Source organism: Acanthochromis polyacanthus, chromosome 11, assembly GCF_021347895.1.
Source record: "Acanthochromis polyacanthus isolate Apoly-LR-REF ecotype Palm Island chromosome 11, KAUST_Apoly_ChrSc, whole genome shotgun sequence".
Lineage (NCBI taxonomy): Eukaryota > Metazoa > Chordata > Actinopteri > Pomacentridae > Acanthochromis > Acanthochromis polyacanthus.
This window is the reverse complement of record NC_067123.1, coordinates 27,306,214-27,330,940: the sequence shown is the minus strand read 5'-3', so window position 1 is coordinate 27,330,940 and position 24,727 is coordinate 27,306,214. Positions and strand designations below refer to the sequence as shown.

Genomic DNA, 24,727 nt, shown 5'->3' with positions numbered 1-24,727 from the left:
CCCTTCAGACGTCAGCACAGGCCGGTCTCACCACGGTTCCTTTACAGCCTGCTTTCATGTGTCCTTTAATGAGGAAACCGCCGGCTCAGCAGCCTGCTATAAAACACAGGCAAATTAAAACACCCAAATATGAATCAGCTACGCTGCCTAATTCAGCAGGCCAAGTCAGAGGCGTAGCTCTGCTTTTGAGAGACCTCAGGAAGACCAGAACTATTGTCTGCAAAAGCCAAGACGCCAAATCCTGCTTGGACAAGTGTCATCAGCTGAAAAGTCAATATTAGTTGGGAAGAGATATGACATAGCAATGACTTCCTAATCTCAGCTTCAAAGAACTTCCTCTATATTGCAATCAGATGAAGATAACCTTCAAAGCACACAGCCGAAGCAAGTGCATAACTTCCCAAAGAACAATAACAGAGTGAGTCACAAGCCCACAACACAACTCCTGCCACCAACGGCTCGCCACAGTCTGCTACAACTGCGGCTGCCACTTAGACAACAGCAGCTCCATAAAAAGTCGAAACACCAGCCCTCAGAAAAAGAGAGCGAGAAATAAAACAAAACCACACTTGTTTTTTTCCTCTCATTTCATTGTAATGATGGAAATAAGGGCATCATTCTGAGATTAGTGCTGCTATTTCTCCCCGGCTGGCATTAAGCATTATACGAGTGCCTGCTGAAGAGTTTTGAAGAGACAGTGGAACAACAACCCACTGAGGAGAAGGATGGCAGGATCATAGGCTGATTTGCAAACTTTAAGCTGTATAAGACTCCTGTAATATCCTGTAAACGTTGAACCAGAAGACGAGTGTGCTCATATTGGGATAAGTACAACTGAAAGCAGAAAAGGTTTCACACAGGGCTATGAGCTACTGTCTGTAACATTACCTGTTAAATACTATTCATTTACAAATGTTAGAATTGCAATTTTGGCCCAGAGGTCTTCACGAAGCATTCACTTCTAGAACCTTGGCTTGAATGGGGAAAAACTTCACAAATAAACTTTAAAAACTGGGTGAAGCTTCACAAAGAGCAACCAGGAGAGATCCATCTTACAGGCTGTGAGAAACAGCAGCACACTCAGTAGATAATAAAAATATAGCAGAAGAAGGCTGGTATGATCTCTGCCCTAAGAAAATAAGAAATGTAGGAAACTCTACCACCATTATCCACAGCTATATTAAGGATTGCCATTAAATTTAGTGACATATGAGTTTTTCCCTAAGCAGGTCGAATTTTCACCTATCCAGTGAAATATCACCGTAGATGGATTGATACAAAATATCATTGGGTTTGGAGATCCTCTGACCTTTCCTCTAGCAAGGTTCATTCTTGTGGTTTTCAGTAAATTGTCTCAAATGTTGGACAGATTCTCATAAAATTTGGTTCAGACATACACGCCTCCCTCAGAATTAACTCATTCTATGGCCAAAAATCTGGACAAATAAAGACATTCCCATCATCCTCAGCTGTACCTCGTGTTTAGGGTCGATTATTAAAAGTTAGCACGATAACACACCCTGCAACAGTAAATATTCCGCTCAAAGTCACCATGCCAGTAATGCATGCTGGCAAAGCTGATGATAGCATTTAGCTCTAAACACCACTATGCCTAAATACACACACACACATCTGGGTTCATTTTAAAATAAATCTTGCTGCATTAGCCATATTTAGCTACCAATTTACATAACTAATTTAGACAAAGGCACTGACAATGTCTCATGTTAAGTATAGTAGTACAGTGAACACTTTGGTGTCTATTGTCTCATCAGCTATCCAGTAAAATGACCACTGATCCACCGTCTAAAAGGCTCTAATCACTGAAAAAAATGTTGGTATTAATATTTCAGATCTCTATTTTCATTGTGAGTAAACTATGTTAATCATTTCCAAAAAGAGAGATAAATACTTCAGCTATGAGTTATACTTTGAATAGCAAGCCCCACATCTTTAGCAAAATACAAAATCTTACACACACACCAAATACACAGAACATCTTTTATTTTAGGCTACAGTGCGACTGAGGGTCTGTTTCACAGAGCAAAGACAGACTGTAGACACTATTGATGAATTTTACTAAAAAAAAAAGTGACAGTCCATTTAGATTCCTCTTCAATACTACACAACAAAATTAAATATACATTATGTACATTTTCTCAGAGGAGAGAGGAATTAATCCTCACTAACACTTGACATAGATGTCATTGATGCAGAGAGAGAGGGACAGACAGAGAGGAGAAATATGTGAGGACATAAATGGACAAACGAAGGTACAAGACAGTGAGAATAACATTTTGTAGTGAATAGTATAAAATTTGAACAGCATTGGTCACAAAATAATACTCGAGTGGCTCAACAGACAGATGTAGAAGTAGAGAAAAAGAGGTAAGTTCAAATAGATTCTGTAACTGTATCAAAACGGCCCAGCACATCGCACTGCGATGCACATGGTGCAAAAATAACCAGATATTTATCTCACAGTATTGCGAGCAGAACTGAGCATTCCAGTGAGCAAAGACTTGAATGTAGTACCAAAGGAACCAAAGTGCTGTAACTATAGTGTATTCACAAGGTAAAAAAAAAAAAAAAAAGACTGAATGAAATACTCAATACTGAAACTCACAGATGAAAGTGCACTGGCAGGAACACATGTAAGTGACAGCTCCTTCCTGCCAAAAACTGATGAATAGAACAAGACAAGTAAACTTTGAGCCTAAAGTGTTTCCAGTTTGGGTAACATTACATGTAGTGCTGTGATTATGAGCATCAGCTAAAGTATAACACAACCTCTGGACTCTCTTGCACTCTCTTTGATGACATTTCTATCATTATGTAAAACCTTACTGTTTTTTTCTATCCTCTCATTTAACAGGGACAGGCTCATGTAACTTGGGTAACAGGCAAATAGCAAAAAAATCCAACAAAAACATACTCAAGCTTTAACATTCATGCAATTCTTCCTTTTCAATCATCCTGAAAAATCACATAGTACTTGCATTGTTACATGTAAACCTGCAGCACCTCATCCTACCTCTCAGCACAGACAAGTAAGAGAGCTGGTTTGCCTTTAGATAGATCTAAGGTCAGTTTTAGAATTTCCTACATGTCGAGTGAGAGCCATCGATTGAATATATGATTCAGCTAATGCAATGAGGAGACATGTGTCGACATACAGTATGTTAATTGGACCGCAGATCTGTGCCTGAGGGCAAGGCCTTAGTCTCTCCTGAGCATAGTGGGATAAGGGGCACTGGGGTGTGTGGTTCTGATCTGTGTGTGTGTTTGTGTGTGTATAGTAGCAGCAGAGTCAGCCGTGCTACCCCTCCATTCACTGTCCTTCCTCCTCGCGCAGGAACTGGAAGACGGATGAGAAGTCCTTGTTAGCGTAGCCGCGAGAGCACATGACTCGGTAGATCTGGTGGGCGAGGGAACCCAGAGGGATCGGTGTCTTAGTGTTGGTAGCAGTGTTTTGGGCCAAACCAAGATCCTTTGAAAGGACACGCAAAAAGAGAGACAGACAGAAAGAAAGACACGGTGAAGATTGGTTGTTTAACATGATAACCTCTTGTTCTAAAACCTGATATGAGGAACTGTGGGAAAATATGATGTGTACCCTTAAATTTGTGCATTCCAGTTTGTAGAATATGTACAAATGTTCGGCTTATTAGATGCGGAGTGGACAGTGGGAATGTGTTAAAGGAGAAAATAAGACAGTAAAATTAAGTGATGTAGGGACAATATAACACAGATGGTAAGGAGAAAACAACAGCAGGAAGATTCACACAAAAAAAACATTGAATAAAGAAAAAAAGGAGTAGTAGCTAAAATGATTTAAAAATATTCAATTTGTCAATCACTAGAATTTTAAATGAAAGTAGTTTTGATGAATGATTTGCTGATTTTTCCTATTTTATTAAAATATAAATTATTATCTTTGTGTTTTAAATGTTGGTTGGACAAAAGCAGCTATTTGACGATGAAATAGGCTGAATAAATAACCCAAAAAGGAACAAACACATGAACTGATAATGAAACTAATCATCTGATCCAGCCCTAACAAAGAATATACTGAAAACAAGACATGGCCCAACGAGAGAGGGCAGGTCTTGTACCTTGGCCATTAGTGTGGTTCCAAAGCCACCCTGGTAGTTGTTGGCAGAGGGGACTCCCTCCATCACTCCGGGGACAGGGTTGTACGTGTCGCTGGACCAGCAACGACCTGAGGACATATTGAGGATCTTCGCCAGCAGCTTGGGGTCCAAACCCAGTCTGGAACAAGGTGACAGAACACTGTAAATATAAACGTCTTCAAAACAGAATGATACTTATGTAGTACTAATTCTCTGTAAGAAGGGGAAGCGGAAAAGCAAGAAAATCACACAAAATATAGAATCATTTTAGTTCCATTCTTTAGCCATTTAGTATGAGGTGGTGAGGAAAAAGATGATAGAAGTATAAAAGGAAAGAGGAGCTATGTTAAAGAAAAAGGACAGAAGGATGGGATGAGCAGGAGCACCGATTATGGCATTCATTTTAAAAAGAGAAATGTGGCAAAAGACGAGTGTGGGGGCGCCTGGTGATTGTAGTGACCCCCATTGAACCTTATGCCTGGCTGTGACCATTCCTCAGTGTTAATGGCTGAAGGCTTTGTAATGCTGGCTAATGCAGTATTGATGTTTACCACCACGTCTATCCTTCATCATCCCTCTTTCAAGAAAGTGGTGGTGGAGGAGGAGGAGAAGTGGTTAAGCAGCACCGGGGAGCCATAAACCTCGCTGTCACAATATCGAGGCGCACTTCTAACTTCTGCTGCCCCATTTTGCAGCAACCCACTTTCATATGCAAGACGACAAATCTCCAGGCTATGATAACATGCAGCAAGAAGCAAACAAGACAAAGAAAGAGACAGAGCACAGACAGAAGCAAGGAGTGAAACCAAGAGGGTGTAACTGTAGCGTCTGTGTCGGCCATTCAACTCGCCTGTGTAGTGCAGCTTTTGTATATTAATGGTTTTAAGGCCAGTGTAAAGCTGACCACATCAAGTCCTGGCTGCCTTAGTTTACTGTTACTTACAGGCCTGTAACTCTATTCTGCTCTCAATATGACTATTAAACCATCATAGGTCCTTAAGGCCAGCAGCCTTCCTCCCTCCCTCTCTCCACCTGGCTCTCATTCTGCCATTACTGCCACAGTTTTATTAGCTGTCTACTAACTAATTAAGAATAGGAATTGCGTTTACACTCTCTCCATGTCTCTCCCTCCCCTTTTTCCCTTCCCTTCATCTCTTGTGTGCACGCTCCGACTGCCTAACTTTAAAAAAAAAGAACAGTTTTGGAAATATGGCATAAGTGACTCTGCATGTTTTTGGAAATGGCAGTCTCGCTCATGATGGCTTTTTCAGTTTATGTCTGAAAGCATCCCTCGCATCCTGCGTCTCCTCTGCTCTTCCTCCCCCTCGCCTTCCATGCTGACACCTCCCTGTCTGAGGACTCTTGGGGACATATGTTTGACATCGCACACAACCCCCCCCAAACACTCCTCACACACACACAAGCAGGCAGCCCCTCCCTGCGTTCTGGGTCAGCAGCTGAAAAGGTTACCGGCTGAGCTACAATAAAGCGCGTCCGAGCGCACGGATCGTTTGTTATAGCGACCAGAGACGCTGACGGGGAGCTGTTGTCCTCTGTTAACGATAAATCAATGAAGTTCCCCTCTTGCTCCCATCACGCATACACACACAGCGAAAAACCACTCACACACTCAACTGTGGTTATTAGCTGACGCAGTGGTGTTGTTCCTCGCCTGTGGTAATTTGCGTGGAGAAGAGGACATGTCACGCTTTAACAAGATTGACACGGATAAACAGACACGAACGGTGAAACGAGCGTGTTGGTGTGCGATGCCGTCGTAGATTAAAAAATGCGAGAGAGATGAGGCTGCAGATGGAAATAAGAGGGGAGGGTGTTTATGTGCTGGGAGCTCTAGCAGGTGGAGTTCATTTGCAGCACTGATATTAACTGTCTGTTTCATTATGATTAGCTTCTCGTCCTCATCTGATGCCACAAGAGAGGAAGCCCAACCCGTTCCCCATTTATTATTTCATTAAAGAGCTAACGAGCACATATACACACACAAGCGTTTACTATCCGGTTTATAGAGGCAACAAGCGCGTTTATCACCCATGTTTAATCTTCATCGGAACATATGCTCACAATTCATCTAAACGCGGAGAGATGCGTGTTTGTGCTCATGTGTGTTGTGGTAAACCTATTTCTGTCTCTAAGCACAAAAGGGCTCTGTCTCGTTATATGCTTTGATTTGCCTCTTGTTCGCCCCATAAAATGAACAAAGGAGCAAATATGTGCACTTGTGCATCAATGGCTGCATGTCTGCACGCGTGAATGGGCGCAGGTACATGGGCGCGCAAGGTGAACTGTAAGCCGTAAAAGTGTCATATCCCTTCCTGGGCCAGTCATCTCTCTCTCTCTCTCCTCTCCTTTCATCTTCATGTGGATCATTAAAATCACGGCTGCTCCTCTCCACCACTCTCTACGCTCCTCTCTGCAGCTTCTCAGCCCCCTCTTTCACTGACTGGTTGGCTGCGTGCAGAAATTACAGCAGGCACAAAAGAGACAAGAGAAGAGATGAAAGGATTATAAAAATGAGAAGGTAAAGCAAATATGGATGGAGATGCAAAGCTAAAAGAGAGAAAGGAGAGGAATGCAGAAAGACAGGGTGTGCATGTGGGTTTGGGAGTGCGTGTGTGTGTGCATGTTCTCATAATTGTCATGCGTGGCCATTCCTTGCACTAAGAGAACGTCACGCTCTGCTGGAGACGGCCCGAGCTTCCATCTGAGATCAACAAATTAGCTCCATGAGCAGAGCTGTGTGTGTGAGTGCGTGTTTGTGTGTCTGCCTGCATGTACAGGTAAGCAGACGTGCATGCACAAACATATATTTGTAGAAAGGGCAGCTCTATCAGGTCCAAGTCCACCATGATAAAATGTTATTGCCGTTTTCCTGTAAATTGGCCGTGAGTGCTCAGTCTCCTTTGTGTTGGACTGTGTCAGTGTGTGTGTGTGTGTCTGTACACATGCGCCTAAGAGAGCGTCCTCTCTGCATAAGAGGTTGGGCCGCAATGCAGCATGGGAGATTTACGGGTGTGGGCTCTCTAAACGATGACAGTCTTTGTCAAGCCCTCTAATAAAGCCCCAGAGATTGGCTAGTAAGAAGACGGGGAAACACGAACGGGAACACACACGCACTGTGCATAGACGCTCACACAATCAAGACTGAATATGGGTCAGTCTCGCAAAGATATAAAAATAATTCACATTCAAAAGGGACGGGATGCAGTAGTTAGTATTCTTTTTTTCATAGGAATAAATTATAATGATGTGCACTGTGAGAAGTTGTTGTACTGGTAGAAAACTGCTGTCTTCAGTGTATCTGGATGTAAATCTGTGTCTGCGCGTGTGTGTGCTTCCGAGACAGTGTGGCAATGTGTAATCTGTGTTGCTCCCTTAATGCCTCCATATTTCAGAGGCCTAGTGAGGGGATTTATGTGCGACTGCTCATGCCAATTTTCCTCCTCTGTCTCAGCACAGATAAATCAGTCGCACTAACACAGCTGCACTGTGCGAAGAGCAATTCGCGTACATGCAGGCACTCACATCTACACACACACACACACAACTGGATGAACATACCATTTTACGTTGCAAAACCCATAAAAACACATAATAGTAAAACACTGAACAGAGGAAACAGTCTATTATTGACAAGGGATATGCATAAACGAAGTAGAAATTAAATTCGCATATCATTCATCAGAGGAATAAGTGATTTATAGGCTTGCTGTATGCAAACTGCACTCAGAATGTACTTTGCTGGCCCCTACTTCCAAAAGCAGGAAGATTCTCGAGGGACACCATTAACGAGGCTTGGATGGACAAAGGCTTGTTCACACCTGACCTCTATTATTGGCTTAATTCAGAAGACTTCATATCCCATCATCCTCAGCATCCTGGCCAAAGAGGCTTTGTGCCAGGACGAGGCATGATGAATGATGGGATTTTTAGGTGGTTTTCAGTGGCAGGGGTGTGGCAGGAGACTGGTGAGAGCTCAATCAGCAGATGTAAATCAGACCATGTTGCTCCACCCCCTCATCCATCTCGCTCCAGCAGAGGCGGCTGGGACTTGGGGCAGAGCTGACCCCTTTGCACTTCCATAAACTACACACACAGGCACACACACACACACACATATTGCCAAACCTGTATTGAAGTAGTAAATTACAGCTGCAGCCACATCACTGGTGTAGTAATTGCTTTTATTGTGACGGCTATATCTAAGGGCGATTTCGTAGTTGAATTAATGTGGTAGCCTCTAAATGTGCCACCTTTAACTTCATGGTACTTGATAACCTAATGTCTTGAAACATAACATTTCTCCACATCCTTCTGCCAGAAAGAGGAACTGAAGGTTGTGCTGAATCCTTGGTTTTTACATATACACTTCTATTCCACAGAAGCTACAGTACATCTGCATGTGAGCAGCATATATTGATTACTAGCTTATATTCCAGGCTTCCGCTAGGATCATTTTGTATACATGCTTTATATCCCAAATAAGCAGTCAATGTCAGTGTCCCCACAAATAAGCCAGCGACTGTTATTTCTACATTTACCTCTCCTATGTAAATGACGCCGCTGATAGCACAGATTCACTCGTTTTTGCCAAGAGGAAACAGGTTGGCACAACATTTGCTTACAATACCTGATGCCAAGGTTCATGGTCTCTGCAGTCCCAATCATCCCAATGGCCAGCAGCATGTTGTTGCAGATCTTAGCTGCCTATAAAGGTGTGAGCAGAAAGTGGATAAAGCACTTCTTGTGTACAGGATGAGGTTTCCAAGACAATGTGTAATAAAGAGAGGACCTAAACGTGAGACGTTTCGACTCCAGAACAGATTACTGAAGATGCCACCGTTTCACATCTTTAAGTAAGACATTTTGCATGATGTCCTTGGATTAGTGCGATGAAGTCTTGTTTTTGTTTGATTTATGAACTTTACATTTTGTCAAGAGCAGTGTAATGTTCATTATGCTGAGCACAAATCTTTTGCTATGTATAAATAAAAGATAATCGGTTGATGTTTGGTACAAACATACATTTTCAACATAATTGTCAAATGAAAAAGCACTGTAGTGTGGAATCCTATGTAAAGCAGAATTTAGCAAAAATTTGGAGTTCGTTGTGTGCACAGTTACGTTGGCGTATATCATTTTTAGCAATAGAAACAGGCCGATTTAATGATTTTCCTGAAAAATAAATGCATATTTTAATGTAAGTAGACATCTGACAAGCTTGCCAGTAAAAGCATGCCTATATTTTTAAAGTATTCTTCCAGACGAATGATTATAAAAACAATTAATTGTGCTTTATGGGTGAAATATTTTTGTATCCGATTTTAAGTGCAGATGTTGGGACTGGAGACAATTTTGTTTTGGTTTGTAGGAGGTTATGCCCCTGTTTGACAAATGTCTTAGCAGTACAATATCATGTTTATTGTCTTTGAGGCTAACTGGGCTGGACACTTGTAAGTGTATTATACCATAAATGGCAGAACTACCAGGTAAACTACAGTATGTAATCCTCATGTCCATGCTACCTATGTACAAGTTTGTGTTAGTGTTTCTGAATCTGTATTTACCTGTCCAGTGCCAACCTGTCCACAGTAGACAACATTAGCTCCCATGCAGGTGAGCAGCTCCTGTGCAGCGTTGTATTCCTCCTCCACTCCACCCACCATAAAGGTCAGCTTGGCCATGCTGGCAGCCCCAACACCTACACACAAAACACACAGTATTGAGGTTAACTGCAGTGAACAAAAAATTGATAATACACATATTTGATAGATCAATTTCAAGCCTCTGAAGCAGTCCAATTCAAACATGTAGACCTGCAACACACACTAATTACATAATATGAAATGGAAAGTTAGATTTGCTAAAACTATAAATAAGTGCAGATTTAATAAACACAGAACTTAATCAAAAATATGTGGATTTGTCACGTCGAAGACAATCTATCAACCACTTGACTGTGTCAACACTAGGTAGTCAGTTGTGTATTATTCTGTGTGTACATGTGAGACTCATAGTGGGACAGACGTGTTAAGTAGTTTTGCACCAGAGGGACAGAGGCATCTTTAAAAGCCGATTGTTGCCATCATCCACTGCACAACCCTCATGGGAACCGTTGCCTTTTGTCTTGCCCCCCCGCCCCCGACTCTTTCACATACACACACGCACACACACAGAGACCAACAGCTGTGCCTGAGGCCAGCACCCCTCATGGGGGTATCAGTGACAGGCGTGAGGGGTAATTAACTTTACACTTTATCATGTTCAATTAGGTGTCCCTCCCCATGCCTGATGGCTTAAGGAGCGTGCCATGTTGTAGGAGGCAACCTCACCCCCCCCTCACACTCTCCACAGGGTCCTTAATGCAGAAATAACCCCTTTTTGAGTAGGTTGAACCCAGCCAGCTTGAGTCTCTTATGCAATGGCACTGTCCTTTAAATGCTTTAATGACTTGCACTAAACCGGTCATATACAATGAGTAGCAGGATACACATATATATGAACAGACACAAACACATTTAAGCAAAACTAAAATAATAATTGTAAAAAAAACAAAAAACGTAATTTGAGTAATTGAAGTTGTGGAAGTCGAGAAAAATGCAGCTCACATGAACACTCATTCACACTGACAAACTCTCTCTGTAAGAAGGAAAGGAACAAAAGGAGAGGGTGCAGAGAAGAGATGGAGTTCAAATCCTTCTTTAGAGTGTCGTACAGCTCTAATGAAAGGCCTCTTAATAGTGAAAGCCTAATAATGTCGGTGTTAATAATTAAAAGGGAATTACTGGGGACAAAACAGCTGAAATCACATTATTAGACTTCACTGCAGAGGGGAGGGGACGAGAGGAGAGACTGGATTTACTGTACATTTCTGTGGCCCATAAACATAAATATACATCCCCCACTTTAATTGGCTGTGCTGTTGTCAAGTATATGATGATGCCACTGCACTGTATGTGTGTGTCAGTGATGAGCTGTCAGCGGGTCATTAGGGCCACGTAATGAAGCCCAAAGCCCACGCTGCGGCACCATAAGGCTGCCATACACACCAATCATATACACATATGCTTCACAAGAATGATAGATTTATTTCCTTTCTTGCTACTTTTTGTCATGGTTTCTATTTGGTTCAAGCCTATTTAGTCTATGGTTTTAATTAAGTGTTTATTTAACATCAGAATGGCTCAGAACTTCTCTTTACAAAACCACCATTATGCTATTGAGGGAAAATAAATACAAAAATAATGAAGCTGTGAAAGTTTAACTCATTGTGGCAGTTCTTTACTTTTATTTTCCATTTCATTTTTTTTACGCTGCAGGTTGAGCCTCACAAAACACAAATACACACACACACACACAGAAAGAGCAGTGTGACAACTGTGCTGGTTCATTAGTGGAGATCACTGTTTGCAGACGACTAAAGAGGAGATTATTGATAACACAGTCGACATGCCGATCAATATATCTCACTGAGGAGAGTAAGAAGGAGAGTGAGAGAAAAGAGAGCAAGAGAGAGAGAGAAGTAGAGAGAGATGTAGAGATGACAGCAAAGCCAGAAAACGATCTTTCTCTTTCTACCTCCCAGCATCCCTCCCTCAAATTAACTAATCACCCATAATAAGCTCTTATGATCTGTAGTGGATTTCTATAAGCAGTGACACCAGGATGATGGAAGATCCTTGTTGGTGGAAGAATAACACATCATTAGCATAACAGTGTGTGTCTGTGTGTATGCATCTTGAGGGTATCACTGAGTCTGTTCGTTGTGTGCAAACTGAAGTGCATTTGTGTTTGTGCGTGTGTGATTCTAAAATAGTGTCTATGAGGTGTGTGTACTCTCACTGCGAATTAATGTGTGTGCATGTGTGCGTGTGTGTGTGTGTGTGTGTGTGTGTGTGTGTGTGTGTGTGGGGACGTCCCGTTCTCGGGCCAGTCCTGTCAGAGACGGATTAAAGAGGAATCCTAATGAGGCTTCCTGAGCGCCGGGTACGCCGGCTCATCCATCCCAGCGGGAGTGACAGTCTTGGATCGTTAGCACTGCACAACTACACAACGCCCCCTAGGGGGGGAGACAAGGTGTGAGTACGTGTGTGGGGTTGGGGGGCACCTATGATAGATACAGGGTAGGGACATGGTGAGGAAAGAAGACAGTAGGGATGAAGATGCTAAGTAAACATCCACAAGAGACAATAGTTTATTATATGCTACAATAAATACATAATAAGTAGTACGTTTAGCATAATCTAATTATACCAGAGTGCTATTAACAACACACACTGCCAGCTTGTTGAGATCTCTTAAAAAAAGGCTGAAAATAAGGGCGAGCATGCCACTCGAAAAACCAGCCGACGATCCTTCCATAGGAGAAAACTCCCTTGGGAAAGAACCACTTCTTGCCTCAGTCACTTTCTCTCATCCACATCCAGGGGACAAGTTTTGGTTGACTGAGCAGTGGGTGCTCACCTCCTCACCCCCAAATCACCCAACACAAATATTCTCAGACTACGTAGAAGTTTTCTGGACTATTAATAAGGCACCGTGTGACTTTTACTTTGCAAAGGTGAGGGGGGGTAAAATGAAAGTGGCTCTTACAGTGTTGTATAAAGTATGGAAAGGCACCAAATAGAAAGTGTGTCTGAGTATGTGCATGTGAAAATTGTGTGTGGCCCTTCCAAGTGAGCTTTCTTCAATTACACACAAAGACATCTCCTTCATCTGAACTGCTCTATTAACAAAATTCAAGTTAATAAGCGAGCAATCAAGCGCTATCAGGACAGATGCTTAACAGCAGGCTGCGACGACAGGCATTAACCGTGAACATAAGCGTTTGAAAGTCGCTGGTAGTGAAGGCAAAGGAAGATCACAGGAACAACTCTGGTTTGGCCTGTTTGTAGTGAACACTAAGTTCATTAGCACTTCTTTCATTACACTCGAAAGAATCAACCAAAGCAATTCATGACAGTCGTATAACCTTTTAACTCTTTTTGAAGTGGTGCATGTACGTACAAAGCAAGTGAGAATATGAGCGTACATGTGCATGCAGTATCTGTGTGTGTAAATGTGTGTTTCTGTGTGTACCAAAGACAGGTGCAGATCCCAGAGCTGGCCGCCAATAAGACGTCAGTTGGAGCTTCTGAGGCTGCGTCTCAGAGTTACGAGCCGCATGTAAACCAGTAGCCACTTTTTATTGGCGGTGGGTTTAAATTAAACTACATTTGTGAATATGAGGCAACACAAACAACATACACACAGTCGTAGGCACACATACACAAGAAGGGATGTTCCCAGTGTTTGGTAATGAATGACGCATTTGACAACGTTCCACAACCCTGCTTTTTTTCTCCCCCAGAGATTATACGGAAAAACACTTGGAGCAAAACAACACCTATAATATCATTAGAGCTCCACCAAACACCTCATTTCCTCAAATGACAATGTAACTGCTCTTACTGCAAGAATGCCAGGAGAGATTGAGGGATACGCCAGATTTCACATCACACCTTCACATCCAAATGTTGTTAGTGTAAACAAACTCTAACACTGGCAGCATTCTGCATTGTTTGCCACTAAGTTTTTTTTTAACTACATGCACATGCAAGATAGTTTTGGCTCAAATGTAGTCATCTATATTTCAGACTGAAAAAGAGCCTTCACACTTAATAGTGTAACAGCCTTGAGTCAATGGGAGTTGACTGTATAGAGTGTAAGCCAGTGGGGGTAGGATGTTTACAGGCCAACAACACAGCCTCATGTGGTCCACCATTATAATTACACCCAAGGGCAGATCTTTTTCTCAAACAAATTAAAACCCTAAACAGGCCCCGTAAAAAGCACAACGGATATCGAGTGAATAAGTGAAACGGCACGAGGGTGCACGTTAACCAAAATCGCTCACACACAGCAGCATCAAAAATCAGCACTTTCAACAGTTTTTCTGCCAACTTTACTAATGCTCCTCTGTTATGTTAAAAACAGACTCTTTATCGGCTCCACTTAACGAGCACAGAGCCATGAGAACGGACTCCTGCACACAAATACTCCATGAGAACCTCGAGCGAGTCGGCGACTGAAGAAAGTTTGGGTTTCAGAAAAAAAAAAAAAAAAAGCGAGGGAAGAAGGTTAATTTAGTTTAGTGCTCCGGCATAGTTTCTTGTATATAAATGTTGCTGCAGCCTTAAGAGTTTGCACTTGCAATGCCTGTCCATTGACCAGCAGGTCAGCCCTCATCATCATCATCATCATTATTTTCATCATCATCAGTAACTGTTCTATTCCATAGGGGAGTGGCTGGTCAATGGTAAGTGACAGAGAATAGCAAGAGCAGGAAAGAGCCACAATCAATCCTTTCCCCGGCCCAATGAGACTCATCTAGGATAGAGCAAGTTAATAATGATCCCCAATTAGGCTGTTAGCAGGCAGGGACAGACGTACACACTTTTATACAGACACAATGCTAATTCGCTTTAAGATAAGTGACATGCAGGGTGACGTTTGGGCTACATTTGATGGACAAAGACGTTTTTGTGTGACTCATACACCAGCTGACTATCTGTCTGCACACGCTCACATATACAGCAGCTGACATGGGGGCAGAGTTGTGAGAACCAGTCCCCCAGCTGCTTTGGGTCTTTCTCCATCTGGAGCATAGGCTAGATCCCCCCCGTCACCTCCCTTCCATCATCACCGCTGCTGGTCACTTCACCACCCTGCACCCTCCCTCCCTCCCTTCCTCAGTCCCCCTCTATGTCACCACAACCCGTCAGTGAGAGGCTTGTTATGCTAATCTAGACTTTGGACTGCTGACGCTCTCTAGTACTGGTTAGCCATGACAGACTGCACCAACCCGATTCCTTATCTCAGTGTGAGGGAGTTGTCACTAACCTTTGCTAAACAGCCTTCAAGCTCCGGAGCTCACCTTCTTGGATAAATTTACTCTCAGTCCGCAAATGGTTAGCCCAAATGCGGAAACAACAACATTTGGATTGGTTTAAAATGAGAGGCAAGTCTTAAGTTGTGCCTACAATCAATCACAATTTGCTGCCTAGTACACTACATTTCTTTTTAGCCATTTTGTCCAAATTGTGAGCGCTAAATCTATGCACTGTATACTTCCTTCAGAAATTTCTTCTCCTTCCTACAATGAAAAATCGAGCATCATTAATATGTTCACTTTTTGTTGAAAATCCAACACTGTAGTGCTTTGCCTCTGATTGATGTAGTTAGATGATAAACTAGTCGGTGATAATGATTCATGAATGTCCAAAATTTCAATTTGCTGCTTACTGTAAAGTAAACGACTGTGGGGTTGAGTCTAATGATGAATTTTGCTATTCATTATAATGCACTTTTTTCCCCAGATAGGGGAAAAAATCATAATGGTTCATTAAATGCAACAAAATAATGCATATCACAGTTTCTTAAATCCTTTCAAATGTTTTGTTTTGTCTCAACCCCATAGCTTGTATTTCTATCATGGTGATAGAAATAAAAGCAGAGAAAAGCAGAGAAATGAAGAATGCAGAAAATTGAAAATTAGCCCAAGCATCTGATTAGTTTTAAAAATAACTGTACTGAACTTTTGGTCATCAGACTAACTATTCATTATCTAATTTCAGTTCTCAAAGACTGTGTGTTTATCTTGTTGGGTAACATGAAAGATTCAATAAGGGAAAGATTTCAGACAGCACTGGTATGATTCATACTTTGTGATATAATAATTGTGTGGAAAAGAGAAAGTGAGTTTTTAGGCACCACAGTTAACACTTTGGAAGTATTTCATAATCTGCTGCTGTTACTGTAATCCAGTTTTCTTTTGTAAATGCCTGTGCAACTATTCAATTCTTCCAAAAATTCAGGGTATGAAAAGTTCATTCAGTAAACAGAAAACATTGATAAAGAATTATGCAGTTTGACAAATAACCTCATCTCAAGATTCGCTCACTAGCCTTATCCCTGAGCTTTCTACTGTGACACATAGTGTTCACCAAGGAGTTGAGTTTGTCATTGATATTTAAGCTTAGTAGCTGTTTTGTAACCACTTGTATATGCTGGCTTAGAAAGTATGCATGAAAGTTTGTTATACAACTTAAAAACAGTGCGACAAAGTACTCCATCTGCTGATTTGATATGACTGAAAAGTCCATGAAAAGTTCAAACAAGGAATGCTCTGTCAAAGAACTCTTTTCAAGAAAGCAGTTTTGGGCGAAATATAAGCTAATAACAATCTGAACTTATCTAGAGTGTTATTTTTTTCATAGTTCTACATAGTTTCATAGTCAAAGCTGATTCTGCATAAGAAGCCCCAGGTCCTATGGGCCTGGAGGGAGAAACAGTCTTTATCATTCAGCAGAGGAGTGGATTGACGGTGTTGACTGAGAAACCAAGTGGTGCCAGCCTTCGCTTGAACAAGCTCCTACAGGCTGGAGGATGACGTTCAGACTGTCGGCAAATGACACATTGCAAAACTTAGGTTGAGTTGATGTGGTATGGATATGATTAGAGTGGTGTTGAGACTCAGCCTAAATAGGTAGTTAGCTGAGGATTATAAGACCTCGCAAACAAGCAACATTAGCCCAAATGCCTATGGTTCCACAACAGCTCGGCTCCGTCTTGCTTTCATTTGCACCGATTGCTGACTTTCCCACCACTGGGAAAACACAATGAAAGGTTTTTTAGGGACTTTTTAAAGCCGTCGTCCGTTAGCAATGCGGCAGCCCACCATGGGCACACAGACACAAACACATGCATTCTGGGTAATTACTGCTAACGACCCCGCCGCTTGTTAGCCAGACCTCCTATTTTTGCCATCAGTGTGCCAACACCCTGGGCCTGTGACATCAGAGCCTGTTTTGTTGTGGGTCAACTTTGCATGCGGACGTTTTTAATGACACCAGACAGTGGTAGACGTGTGTGTGTGTGTGTGTGTGTGTGTGTGTGCGTGCGCAAGCAAATGCTAGCATGCCTGAAGAACCCATGTCTAAGTCAATATAAGTGTTACTATGCAAGAAAGTGTTTAGAGAGTGAGGCTGGGATGTTGTAAGATTACAGCTCTGCATAAATGTGTTTGTGTGTTTTTACCAGGACACAGCTGGCTCATGTAGAGCCAAAGCCAAGACACTGGTCAATGTGGATGAATGGAAGCCAGCAAGATGCCCATGAGAAGAAAGTGAAAGTTTTTTGAGTGCTCTTTTTAAAAAAAGGGTTCTGACTCTGCAATTCAGATCCCACGGTTGCAGGCCAAACCTCTAATGACGCACACAACATACAAGTGCACATTTCAGAATAAAATACGCCACCTCACACAACACACACAAAAGGATTCATTTTATATCAAAAGAATTTCTAGATTAAAAATAAGAAACAAATACTGAAACCACAGAGAGAACAGGCTGTGTCTGCAAAAGTTTAAAATTACAGCAGATCACAGCAATGTTATGTTCTTCCCAGAGAACTGAATCAGCTCTGATTAGACAGTGTGCCTTCCCTTAAGTCAACTTAACCGAACACAATCAAAAGATATAGTAAACAACATGTTGTGCATTAAACATAATATAAATATTATGTTGCATTATACTGTGTCTCTGGAATCTGACAGAATACCAGATATGTTTTTTGAAACAGAATGACATTTTCACTTTATCTTCTATTCCATATTGCATTTTATTTACTGAGTAGGTATACTATTGGTCAAAGAGCTGACCTGTTGTCATCTGTATCTAGTCTCTCTCACACACTCATGCACACAAACCTCAAGAGTATGACAATGCCCTGTTTGGGTAGGGTGCCATCTCCTGGTTGGAACAGAGCATGTAATTTCATAACTTACCCAGAGATGTGGAAAGCAGGCTGAGGGGGGTTAGGGATGGAGGGGATACCGATCTCTGAAATTTTCCATTGAGTTTTCACATACCAGAACACTTTCTCATATCCTGTCTTTGAAAGTTTGACTTGATTTATCAGGGTCTCACTATCGTCATCAAGTTTCATTCACAAGCTCAAAACAGAGCTGAAAGTCTTAGAACAAAGATTTCCCATTGACAATAATGTAAAAGGGAGAAGATCATTACATTTTAGAGGTTGGAGGTGGTGAATGTTTGATATTGTTGTTTCATAAATTGCTTTAATTGATTATTAGAAATATGACTGATTGTCACAGACTGCTTTTGATTTATTATTTACTTAGAACATTCTGCTATTGGAGTTCAAACTAGCAAGATGCACTTATGGATATGACTTATGTATGTCTGGAGGTGACAGTGGGTGGGCGGGTGCCTGCAGAATGTGTGCATGTTCATGACAAACAAGAGTATCTGCAGAGCCTGCTGCAGAGACCAGAGGTAGCAGGTAAATCATTGGTCATCTCAGACTAGTAAAAGGGGCTTAGTTAGGAGACAAGAGAGGAAGAACCTTCACAGAGGACTGCACACACAAGCCGTGCACCATCTATAATATGTAAACAGTGCATGTGTTAAGGCAGAGTAACAGGCCTAAGGCTCTGATCTCACTGACTGCAGTCGGTCTGTTCTGCAGACGCCAGCTGGTAAACATGCCAAAATGGGTCACATGAACTGTGTTTGTATGGGAGAGGGCAGGAGGCACAGTGTGCAACGTGAAATCAAGATTGTGCCATAAAAAGGAAATCAACCATGATCAGACTTAGTAGTCAAACACGCAGGAAAGACAGGATGTAGAAAATCTTAACTGCACAGCTGAATCAAAAAGACTGAGTGGGTGTGTGTGTGTGTGTGTGTGTGAGAAAGAGAGAAAGATAGAGAGGGCAAGAGAGATGGACAGTTTTACTGCGATGTATCTCCTTCATGTCTTATCTCTCTCCTCTTCTCTTCTCTTCTGCTCTCCATGTGAGGGCAGTTTCTCTCTTCTTTATGACTCTTTATCTGACATGAAAGGCACTAACATGGGATACCCGCCATTACGGCTCCATCAACATGAAAAGCCCTGACACGGGATTCTCCACTGCGGCTCAGCCCATTAAGGACGACTGGTGATCCTGTGCTCTGTCAAGAAGCCGTCACAAGTGGACAGCACCAACATAATGAGGACTTAAAACCTTAACCTTGCCTTTAAGACCCCCGGTCAAAAGCAGCAATAAAAACCTCCAGAGGGCACCCACTGGCTGGAGCGCTCAGTAATTACAACCCGTGTCTGAGCACTAACCCAAAAGGTCCAATAGTTTAGATATACAAAAGAGTATAAGACTGTACAGAACCAAGGCTGAAGGGTCATAGGCCTAACACTAGGGCTGGTACTCTCAAATGAACAAACTAGCTGTCTAATTCTGCTTTTGATACCGTCATTGACAACTTCTCTCATTTTCTTTACAGAATGCCTGACAATGCTGCTAAAGTGACTGCCATACCACTGACAAAAATTACATTTCTCTTCAGACACAACTTAGATGAGTAACATTATCTCCTACTCTTTTTGATATTTCGAATCAGGCAACCTCTGACTATGAAATGCAATATTCTGAGAAGTTGTCATCATTAAAAAAAATCCCACAGAGCCAATAAAAAAAAAATCACAATCAGATATAGACATTGCAGAAGTGAAGACCTTGAAGACAAAGACAGCAGCTTGTTTACTAATGCTTTAGGTGACACCAAACCTCCTGACACCGGAGCGTCCATGAACACAGCACCCATCTTCTCTGCAGCAACGGCCATTTCTCTAGAGACAGCAGGATCAATTGTAGAGGAGTCAATCAACAAAGTCCCCTTCTTCACCTTCCTGAGCAAGACAAGACAGAAAGCATTAGCACCATGTGCACGGTACATAAAATACATTTTATTTGGAAAAGCCTTTCTGTTTATAGAATAAACACCTTGCAAGTGTGTCGAATCTCTTTTGTAGATTTGTAAAAAATAGCATGGGCTTGCAGGAATGTCACAAAATTCACAGAGACTGTGATATTAAAGTTGGCTTACTTGAGGATGCCATTTGGGCCTGTGTAGACCTCTATAACATTGGGACTTGAGGGCAGCATTGTGATGATACGGTCTGCTTTCTCTGCCACTTCTGCTGGGGAATCCACTACCTAAATATCAGAGTCATCATTACACAGTGTTACCACAAAATAAACAGCCATGAACAAATTGTAGGAATTTGTAAAGAAAAACCCTGTTGGCTCACAGTTTGTTCACTATGTAACTGTAGTGCAACCTGCAGTGAGTTTCAAAGCATAAGTGGCATTGCCAAATGTGGGTTTAAATGTGGACATACAACGTGTAGCTAACAGTGTGTTACCTGGGCACCAGTGTCCTGTAGCTCCTTGCAAGACTCAGGGAAGACATCAGTAGCAATGACGGGATAACCATTTCTTAACAGGTTTTTGGCCATGGGAGTGCCCATGTTTCCCAGACCAATAAACCCCACTGGCGTCTTTGAGGCCATTGATCGTGTTGACGCTAACAGAGAAAAAAAAGACATTAGAATTGTGGGAGGAAATGCAACTGTAAGCAACTGTAAAAAAAAAAAAAAAATATATATATATATATATCCTGTTTTACAAAATACATTAGTGCACTAAAATGGAACGATCAGTAACAACAGAGTATTTTTTTTTAAAGATTGTAACTTACAACCTCTTTTTTTCTAAGTCTGACCAGACAATGAAACACTTCTGGCTCAGCCAAAGTCAAGCGAGGTTAAGAGATAGTAAACAGAGTGGAAACTCTGGCAATGAACCAACCAGACTACAACAACAGGATTAGGCTTTAACCGAGAACAACAAACACAAGCTTAATCCTAAATTCAGTGAACTCCTTAAAGCTGCTGTCCGGAGTTTGAATCGCAGCGTCTCCCAAAACACTGGTGGTCCCACCCTCCCTCCCTCTGATTTCGCCCCTTTATTTGTGCACGCGCGCAGTACATGAGAGAAGTGCCCGGAGTGCTGCAGCATCTCGCCTGTTTTGCTGTTTTCCCCTCTTCTACATTTAGTACATTTAGTAAATAATAAAGGAATTACGTTAGAATGCTGTATTGAGTCTAACTTGTCCTAATACCAAAATAACATGAATCTGCTAGGACGAATGAGTAAAGTTTCAATATGTGATTACACTCGTGTATCCCTCTCGATGACGTTGTTTATCAAACTTAGTGCATTTACGCGTGTATATGTGTTACATTGTTTATTTATTCCTATCTAGAGTTCAGAATTGCATGACTCCTCTGACGAAGAGTATGTCCCAGACGCCCCAACATCTTCCTCCAGAGGTCGGGCATCTAAACGAAGCCGTCAGGCGGGCTATGGAGGCCGTGGTCGGGGAGCGACGCGAGCACCCCGAGCCAAAAAACGTCCTGCAGTCTCTTGGCCTGACAAGCCGTGGGATTGGTAACTTTTCTGGAAGTTGCTGAGCCCTGATGCTCTCTCCTCCACAAGCAAAACAAATGTGCGCGCGGTTGCGTAGTGCGTAGCTCGCCCACCTCTGCATGGGCTTGCTTGCTGTGCGCGTAACCGTTGATTGACAGCATGACAAAGCTGAAGCTCGAACTTGATTGGTCGGCAGCAACCGGCGCTTTTTGGAATAACATGGGGGTCTATGAGAGGAAGGCGGAGCTCATGAATAAATTTTCATATCGCGTTATACTAACTTTATATTATAGTATCGAACTAGACTAACACATTTAAGCTTTGTTAAAAAATGATACATAAATAGAAAACAAACGGAAACTCCGGACAGCAGCTTTAACGTATTCAGTAAGTACGATAACTACATTATAACACAGTATTCTCTAATACCGGTCTGAAATTACCAAAATAAAAATACTTTGCAAAGAAGGAGTTTTGTATTAGTGAACACATAGATGCTTAGTAAACATGAGTATTTATTAAAATGTTGTAATTTATAAAACAAAAACAGTTCAACAGATGCTTCCTTCAAGTGGATATGTATTCTTAACACTATATCTTGTAGCAGTCTATTGTCTTGTATTTCGCCCATTTTCCCTACACAGCATTTAAAAAGTACCCCATGCTATCCTTGTAAAACACAAACATATCTTTATAAGAACTGCAACTCACCAGATTTAATACTTATTTTTGGAAACAAAGCCTTTCATTGTTTCACTATAAAATGTTTTGGAAAGCAACAGAGCAAAAAGACATTATGTTTAGCTAGCCTTGGACTATTGTTTCTGCAACTGAAGCTGAGCACGCCTCATTTTCTAGCAGGTTCTATATACGAACCAAATTTATCTTATTATCTATTGAATTTTGCAAGATTATTTTGAAATGTTTTGTCATTAGTAACGGTGTAATCATATTGGTTTGCTGCACTGAACTGCACATAGTGAACTGATCAAATTACCCACTGTTTCATTTTGCAGTCAAAAATATTTATGAACAATAAAAGCATTGAAATTGAATTTCTAAAATACATTCTTTGGCATTTCCTAATTTTAAATCAAACTATAACTATCTTAAATAATACATAATCTAATGCAGCACAACATATTTTTTGCTCCCAAAAGCAGTCCAAAACTACTCAAAATTGTGCAGTTTACAATAACATAAAACACAGAAGAAGAAAAGTCTTGTGCCTCTGTTGTGAGTGCATGAGAGAGAAGGAATTGCCAGTATTTGGTGCTAGCTTGCTAATTCACAAATTAAGACTTGAAGCCTGTGGATACAGGAACCTTTTTCAAAAAGAGAAAGAATTAAAGCAGTGAGGCACAGGCGAGGCAGGAAAAGGTGAGAAAGAGTTATATCCAGTTGGATAACTGTCATTAGCCCAAACATGGAGAGAGGTTTTATGGCTTCTATAGAAGCAGCACGAACAAAAGATTCATTCGGATTATTATTAGTTTATTTATTTGTCATACAGGACTTTATGTGTGAACTTTTCCTCCCCAGCAGCACTTGCATCACTTCTCCTGGACTATTTAAAGAACAGTCATCCAAATTACTATTAACTACACTTCTTACTGAAACATTAAATAAGTATGAATAATCTAATAAATAAACCAGTTTCACTACAATTGGTACCTAAAACTGTTGTCATCAAACATTTTTTTTTATCACAAGGGAAATCTTTACATGTGATTTTATCTCTGTGAAACATCAGAAACGACTCTTGTTGAACGGCACACAATTCAAGAACCCCTGGTCTAGCTGTCTTCACTCACTGTGACATTAATGTGGCTCATACTCTAATTATAGAAACAAAGCGGGATGAACTTACTTTGCAAAGAGCACAGTGTGTCACACTTCATGCTCATTTTACTCTACAATATCTTGAAAATAGCGCAACTATCAGAGGACTATCTAATGTTATCTGGGTTGGACTAAGCCCTTTGTGTTTCAAGAACCTTTTTATGCCTCTGAGCATACTTAACTAACAAATTTAACACGTTAAGTTTTCTGTTTATTACAAGATATTTGGCTACTGGAGGTGAAGAAAAAGTGTTTAAATTTTTCTAGACCAGCACCTTGTGTCAGCACAGACTCCAAAACAATGTTATCAATAATTATCTTATTCTGATTTCATTATAATACAAAGATCATTATAATCAATATTCACAGTTGTTGATTCATGAAAACATAAGTGTGTCTTGCACTGTTTGATGTGCAGTGAGGTGTGGACTGAGCAGGCGTTGACAGTGATGCAATCCAAGGATAATCAATGCATTCTTCTGGAGCACTGAAAACTACAGTATTGTGATTAGCAATTGAACCCTACTGACATAATGTACGACTCAGAACAGCTGTACCACACAGTCATACAAAGGTATATAATGGGAGCTAGCAGTTAAAATTAGCTGCATCTGAACGTTGCTGCATATGTCAGTATGCTCATGGTCATCACGCACACAAAGCTGCATGAACACCGTGTCCAGACCGCAACGCTTAACTAACGTGGACAGTAAGTGTGCATACTTTCTTCAAAGGGCTAACAGGTTAGCTAACAAGCTGTAGCACAAAATATTCCGCTTTTATTCACCTCTGAACACACTCGTAAAAGGGAAAAACGGCATAAGGAAACCGACAACATAAGCGAATACGTTACCGAAGGCAAAGTCGACATGCTTATTCCACCTTAACAACAAATTTCGGGACCCTCTAAACAACGCAGCCATGCTTCTCTCCCCTTGACCTCGGCGTACGGTGACAGCTGTCAAGCCAGGAAAGCTGCACCGAATTGTTATGATTGCTTGTGTATTTCACCAATCGTAGCAGCGGATGAGCTTTGGAAGCCAATAAGAATGAAGCAAAGGCGGGATTTCCTGTGCTTTCACTTGTAAATGCCCTTTAGCCTGCACTATCATTACAGTACTTTCTCTAAATTGACACAACGTTCAATGTTGCAATTCAAACAGTGATGTAAAATGTTTTTATTTATGTACTTATTTATCACATTGTGATGAATGGTGCATGGCTGCGGATTTGAAATGAGCTCAACAGTTCATCATCTGTTATTATTTGTCATTTTTAGGGTAAAAAAAATGAAGCAAGCGAAAGATTCTTAGTAAACTGATTTGAGTAACTTTCCTGATGGGTGAAGTTGTTTACAGTCGTGGAGACCTGTGGTTTGCATGCACAGCATCACCTGTTCTGCCCA

At 41.4% G+C, this 24,727-nt stretch overlaps 1 protein-coding gene across 1 annotated transcript; it reads right to left on the bottom strand.

The window, feature by feature from the left end:
* Positions 1-1,987: 1,987 nt before the first annotated feature.
* hibadha (3-hydroxyisobutyrate dehydrogenase a) lies at positions 1,988-24,327 on the bottom strand. Its single transcript, XM_022194207.2, has 8 exons — positions 24,176-24,327; positions 20,415-20,575; positions 20,096-20,205; positions 19,777-19,898; positions 9,719-9,852; positions 8,782-8,858; positions 4,116-4,272; positions 1,988-3,490 (listed from the first exon to the last, which is right to left on the bottom strand). Exons 1-8 carry the CDS (start codon positions 24,243-24,245, stop codon positions 3,332-3,334), a joined length of 990 nt encoding a protein of 329 aa, XP_022049899.1. The 5' UTR covers positions 24,246-24,327; the 3' UTR covers positions 1,988-3,331.
* Positions 24,328-24,727: the final 400 nt, after the last annotated feature.

Bases quoted from the DNA above. Each gene is read 5' to 3' on its own strand.
- hibadha (XM_022194207.2), bottom strand. From the start codon at position 24,245: ATGGCTGCGTTGTTTAGAGGGTCCCGAAATTTGTTGTTAAGGTGGAAT. The intron at 19,899-20,095 runs GTAAGCCAACTT...TGTCTTGCTCAG, and splicing joins GGCCCAAATGGCATCCTCAA to GAAGGTGAAGAAGGGGACTT. The intron at 4,273-8,781 runs GTATTGTAAGCA...ACCTTGTTCCAG, and splicing joins ACCATGAACCTTGGCATCAG to ACTGGGTTTGGACCCCAAGC.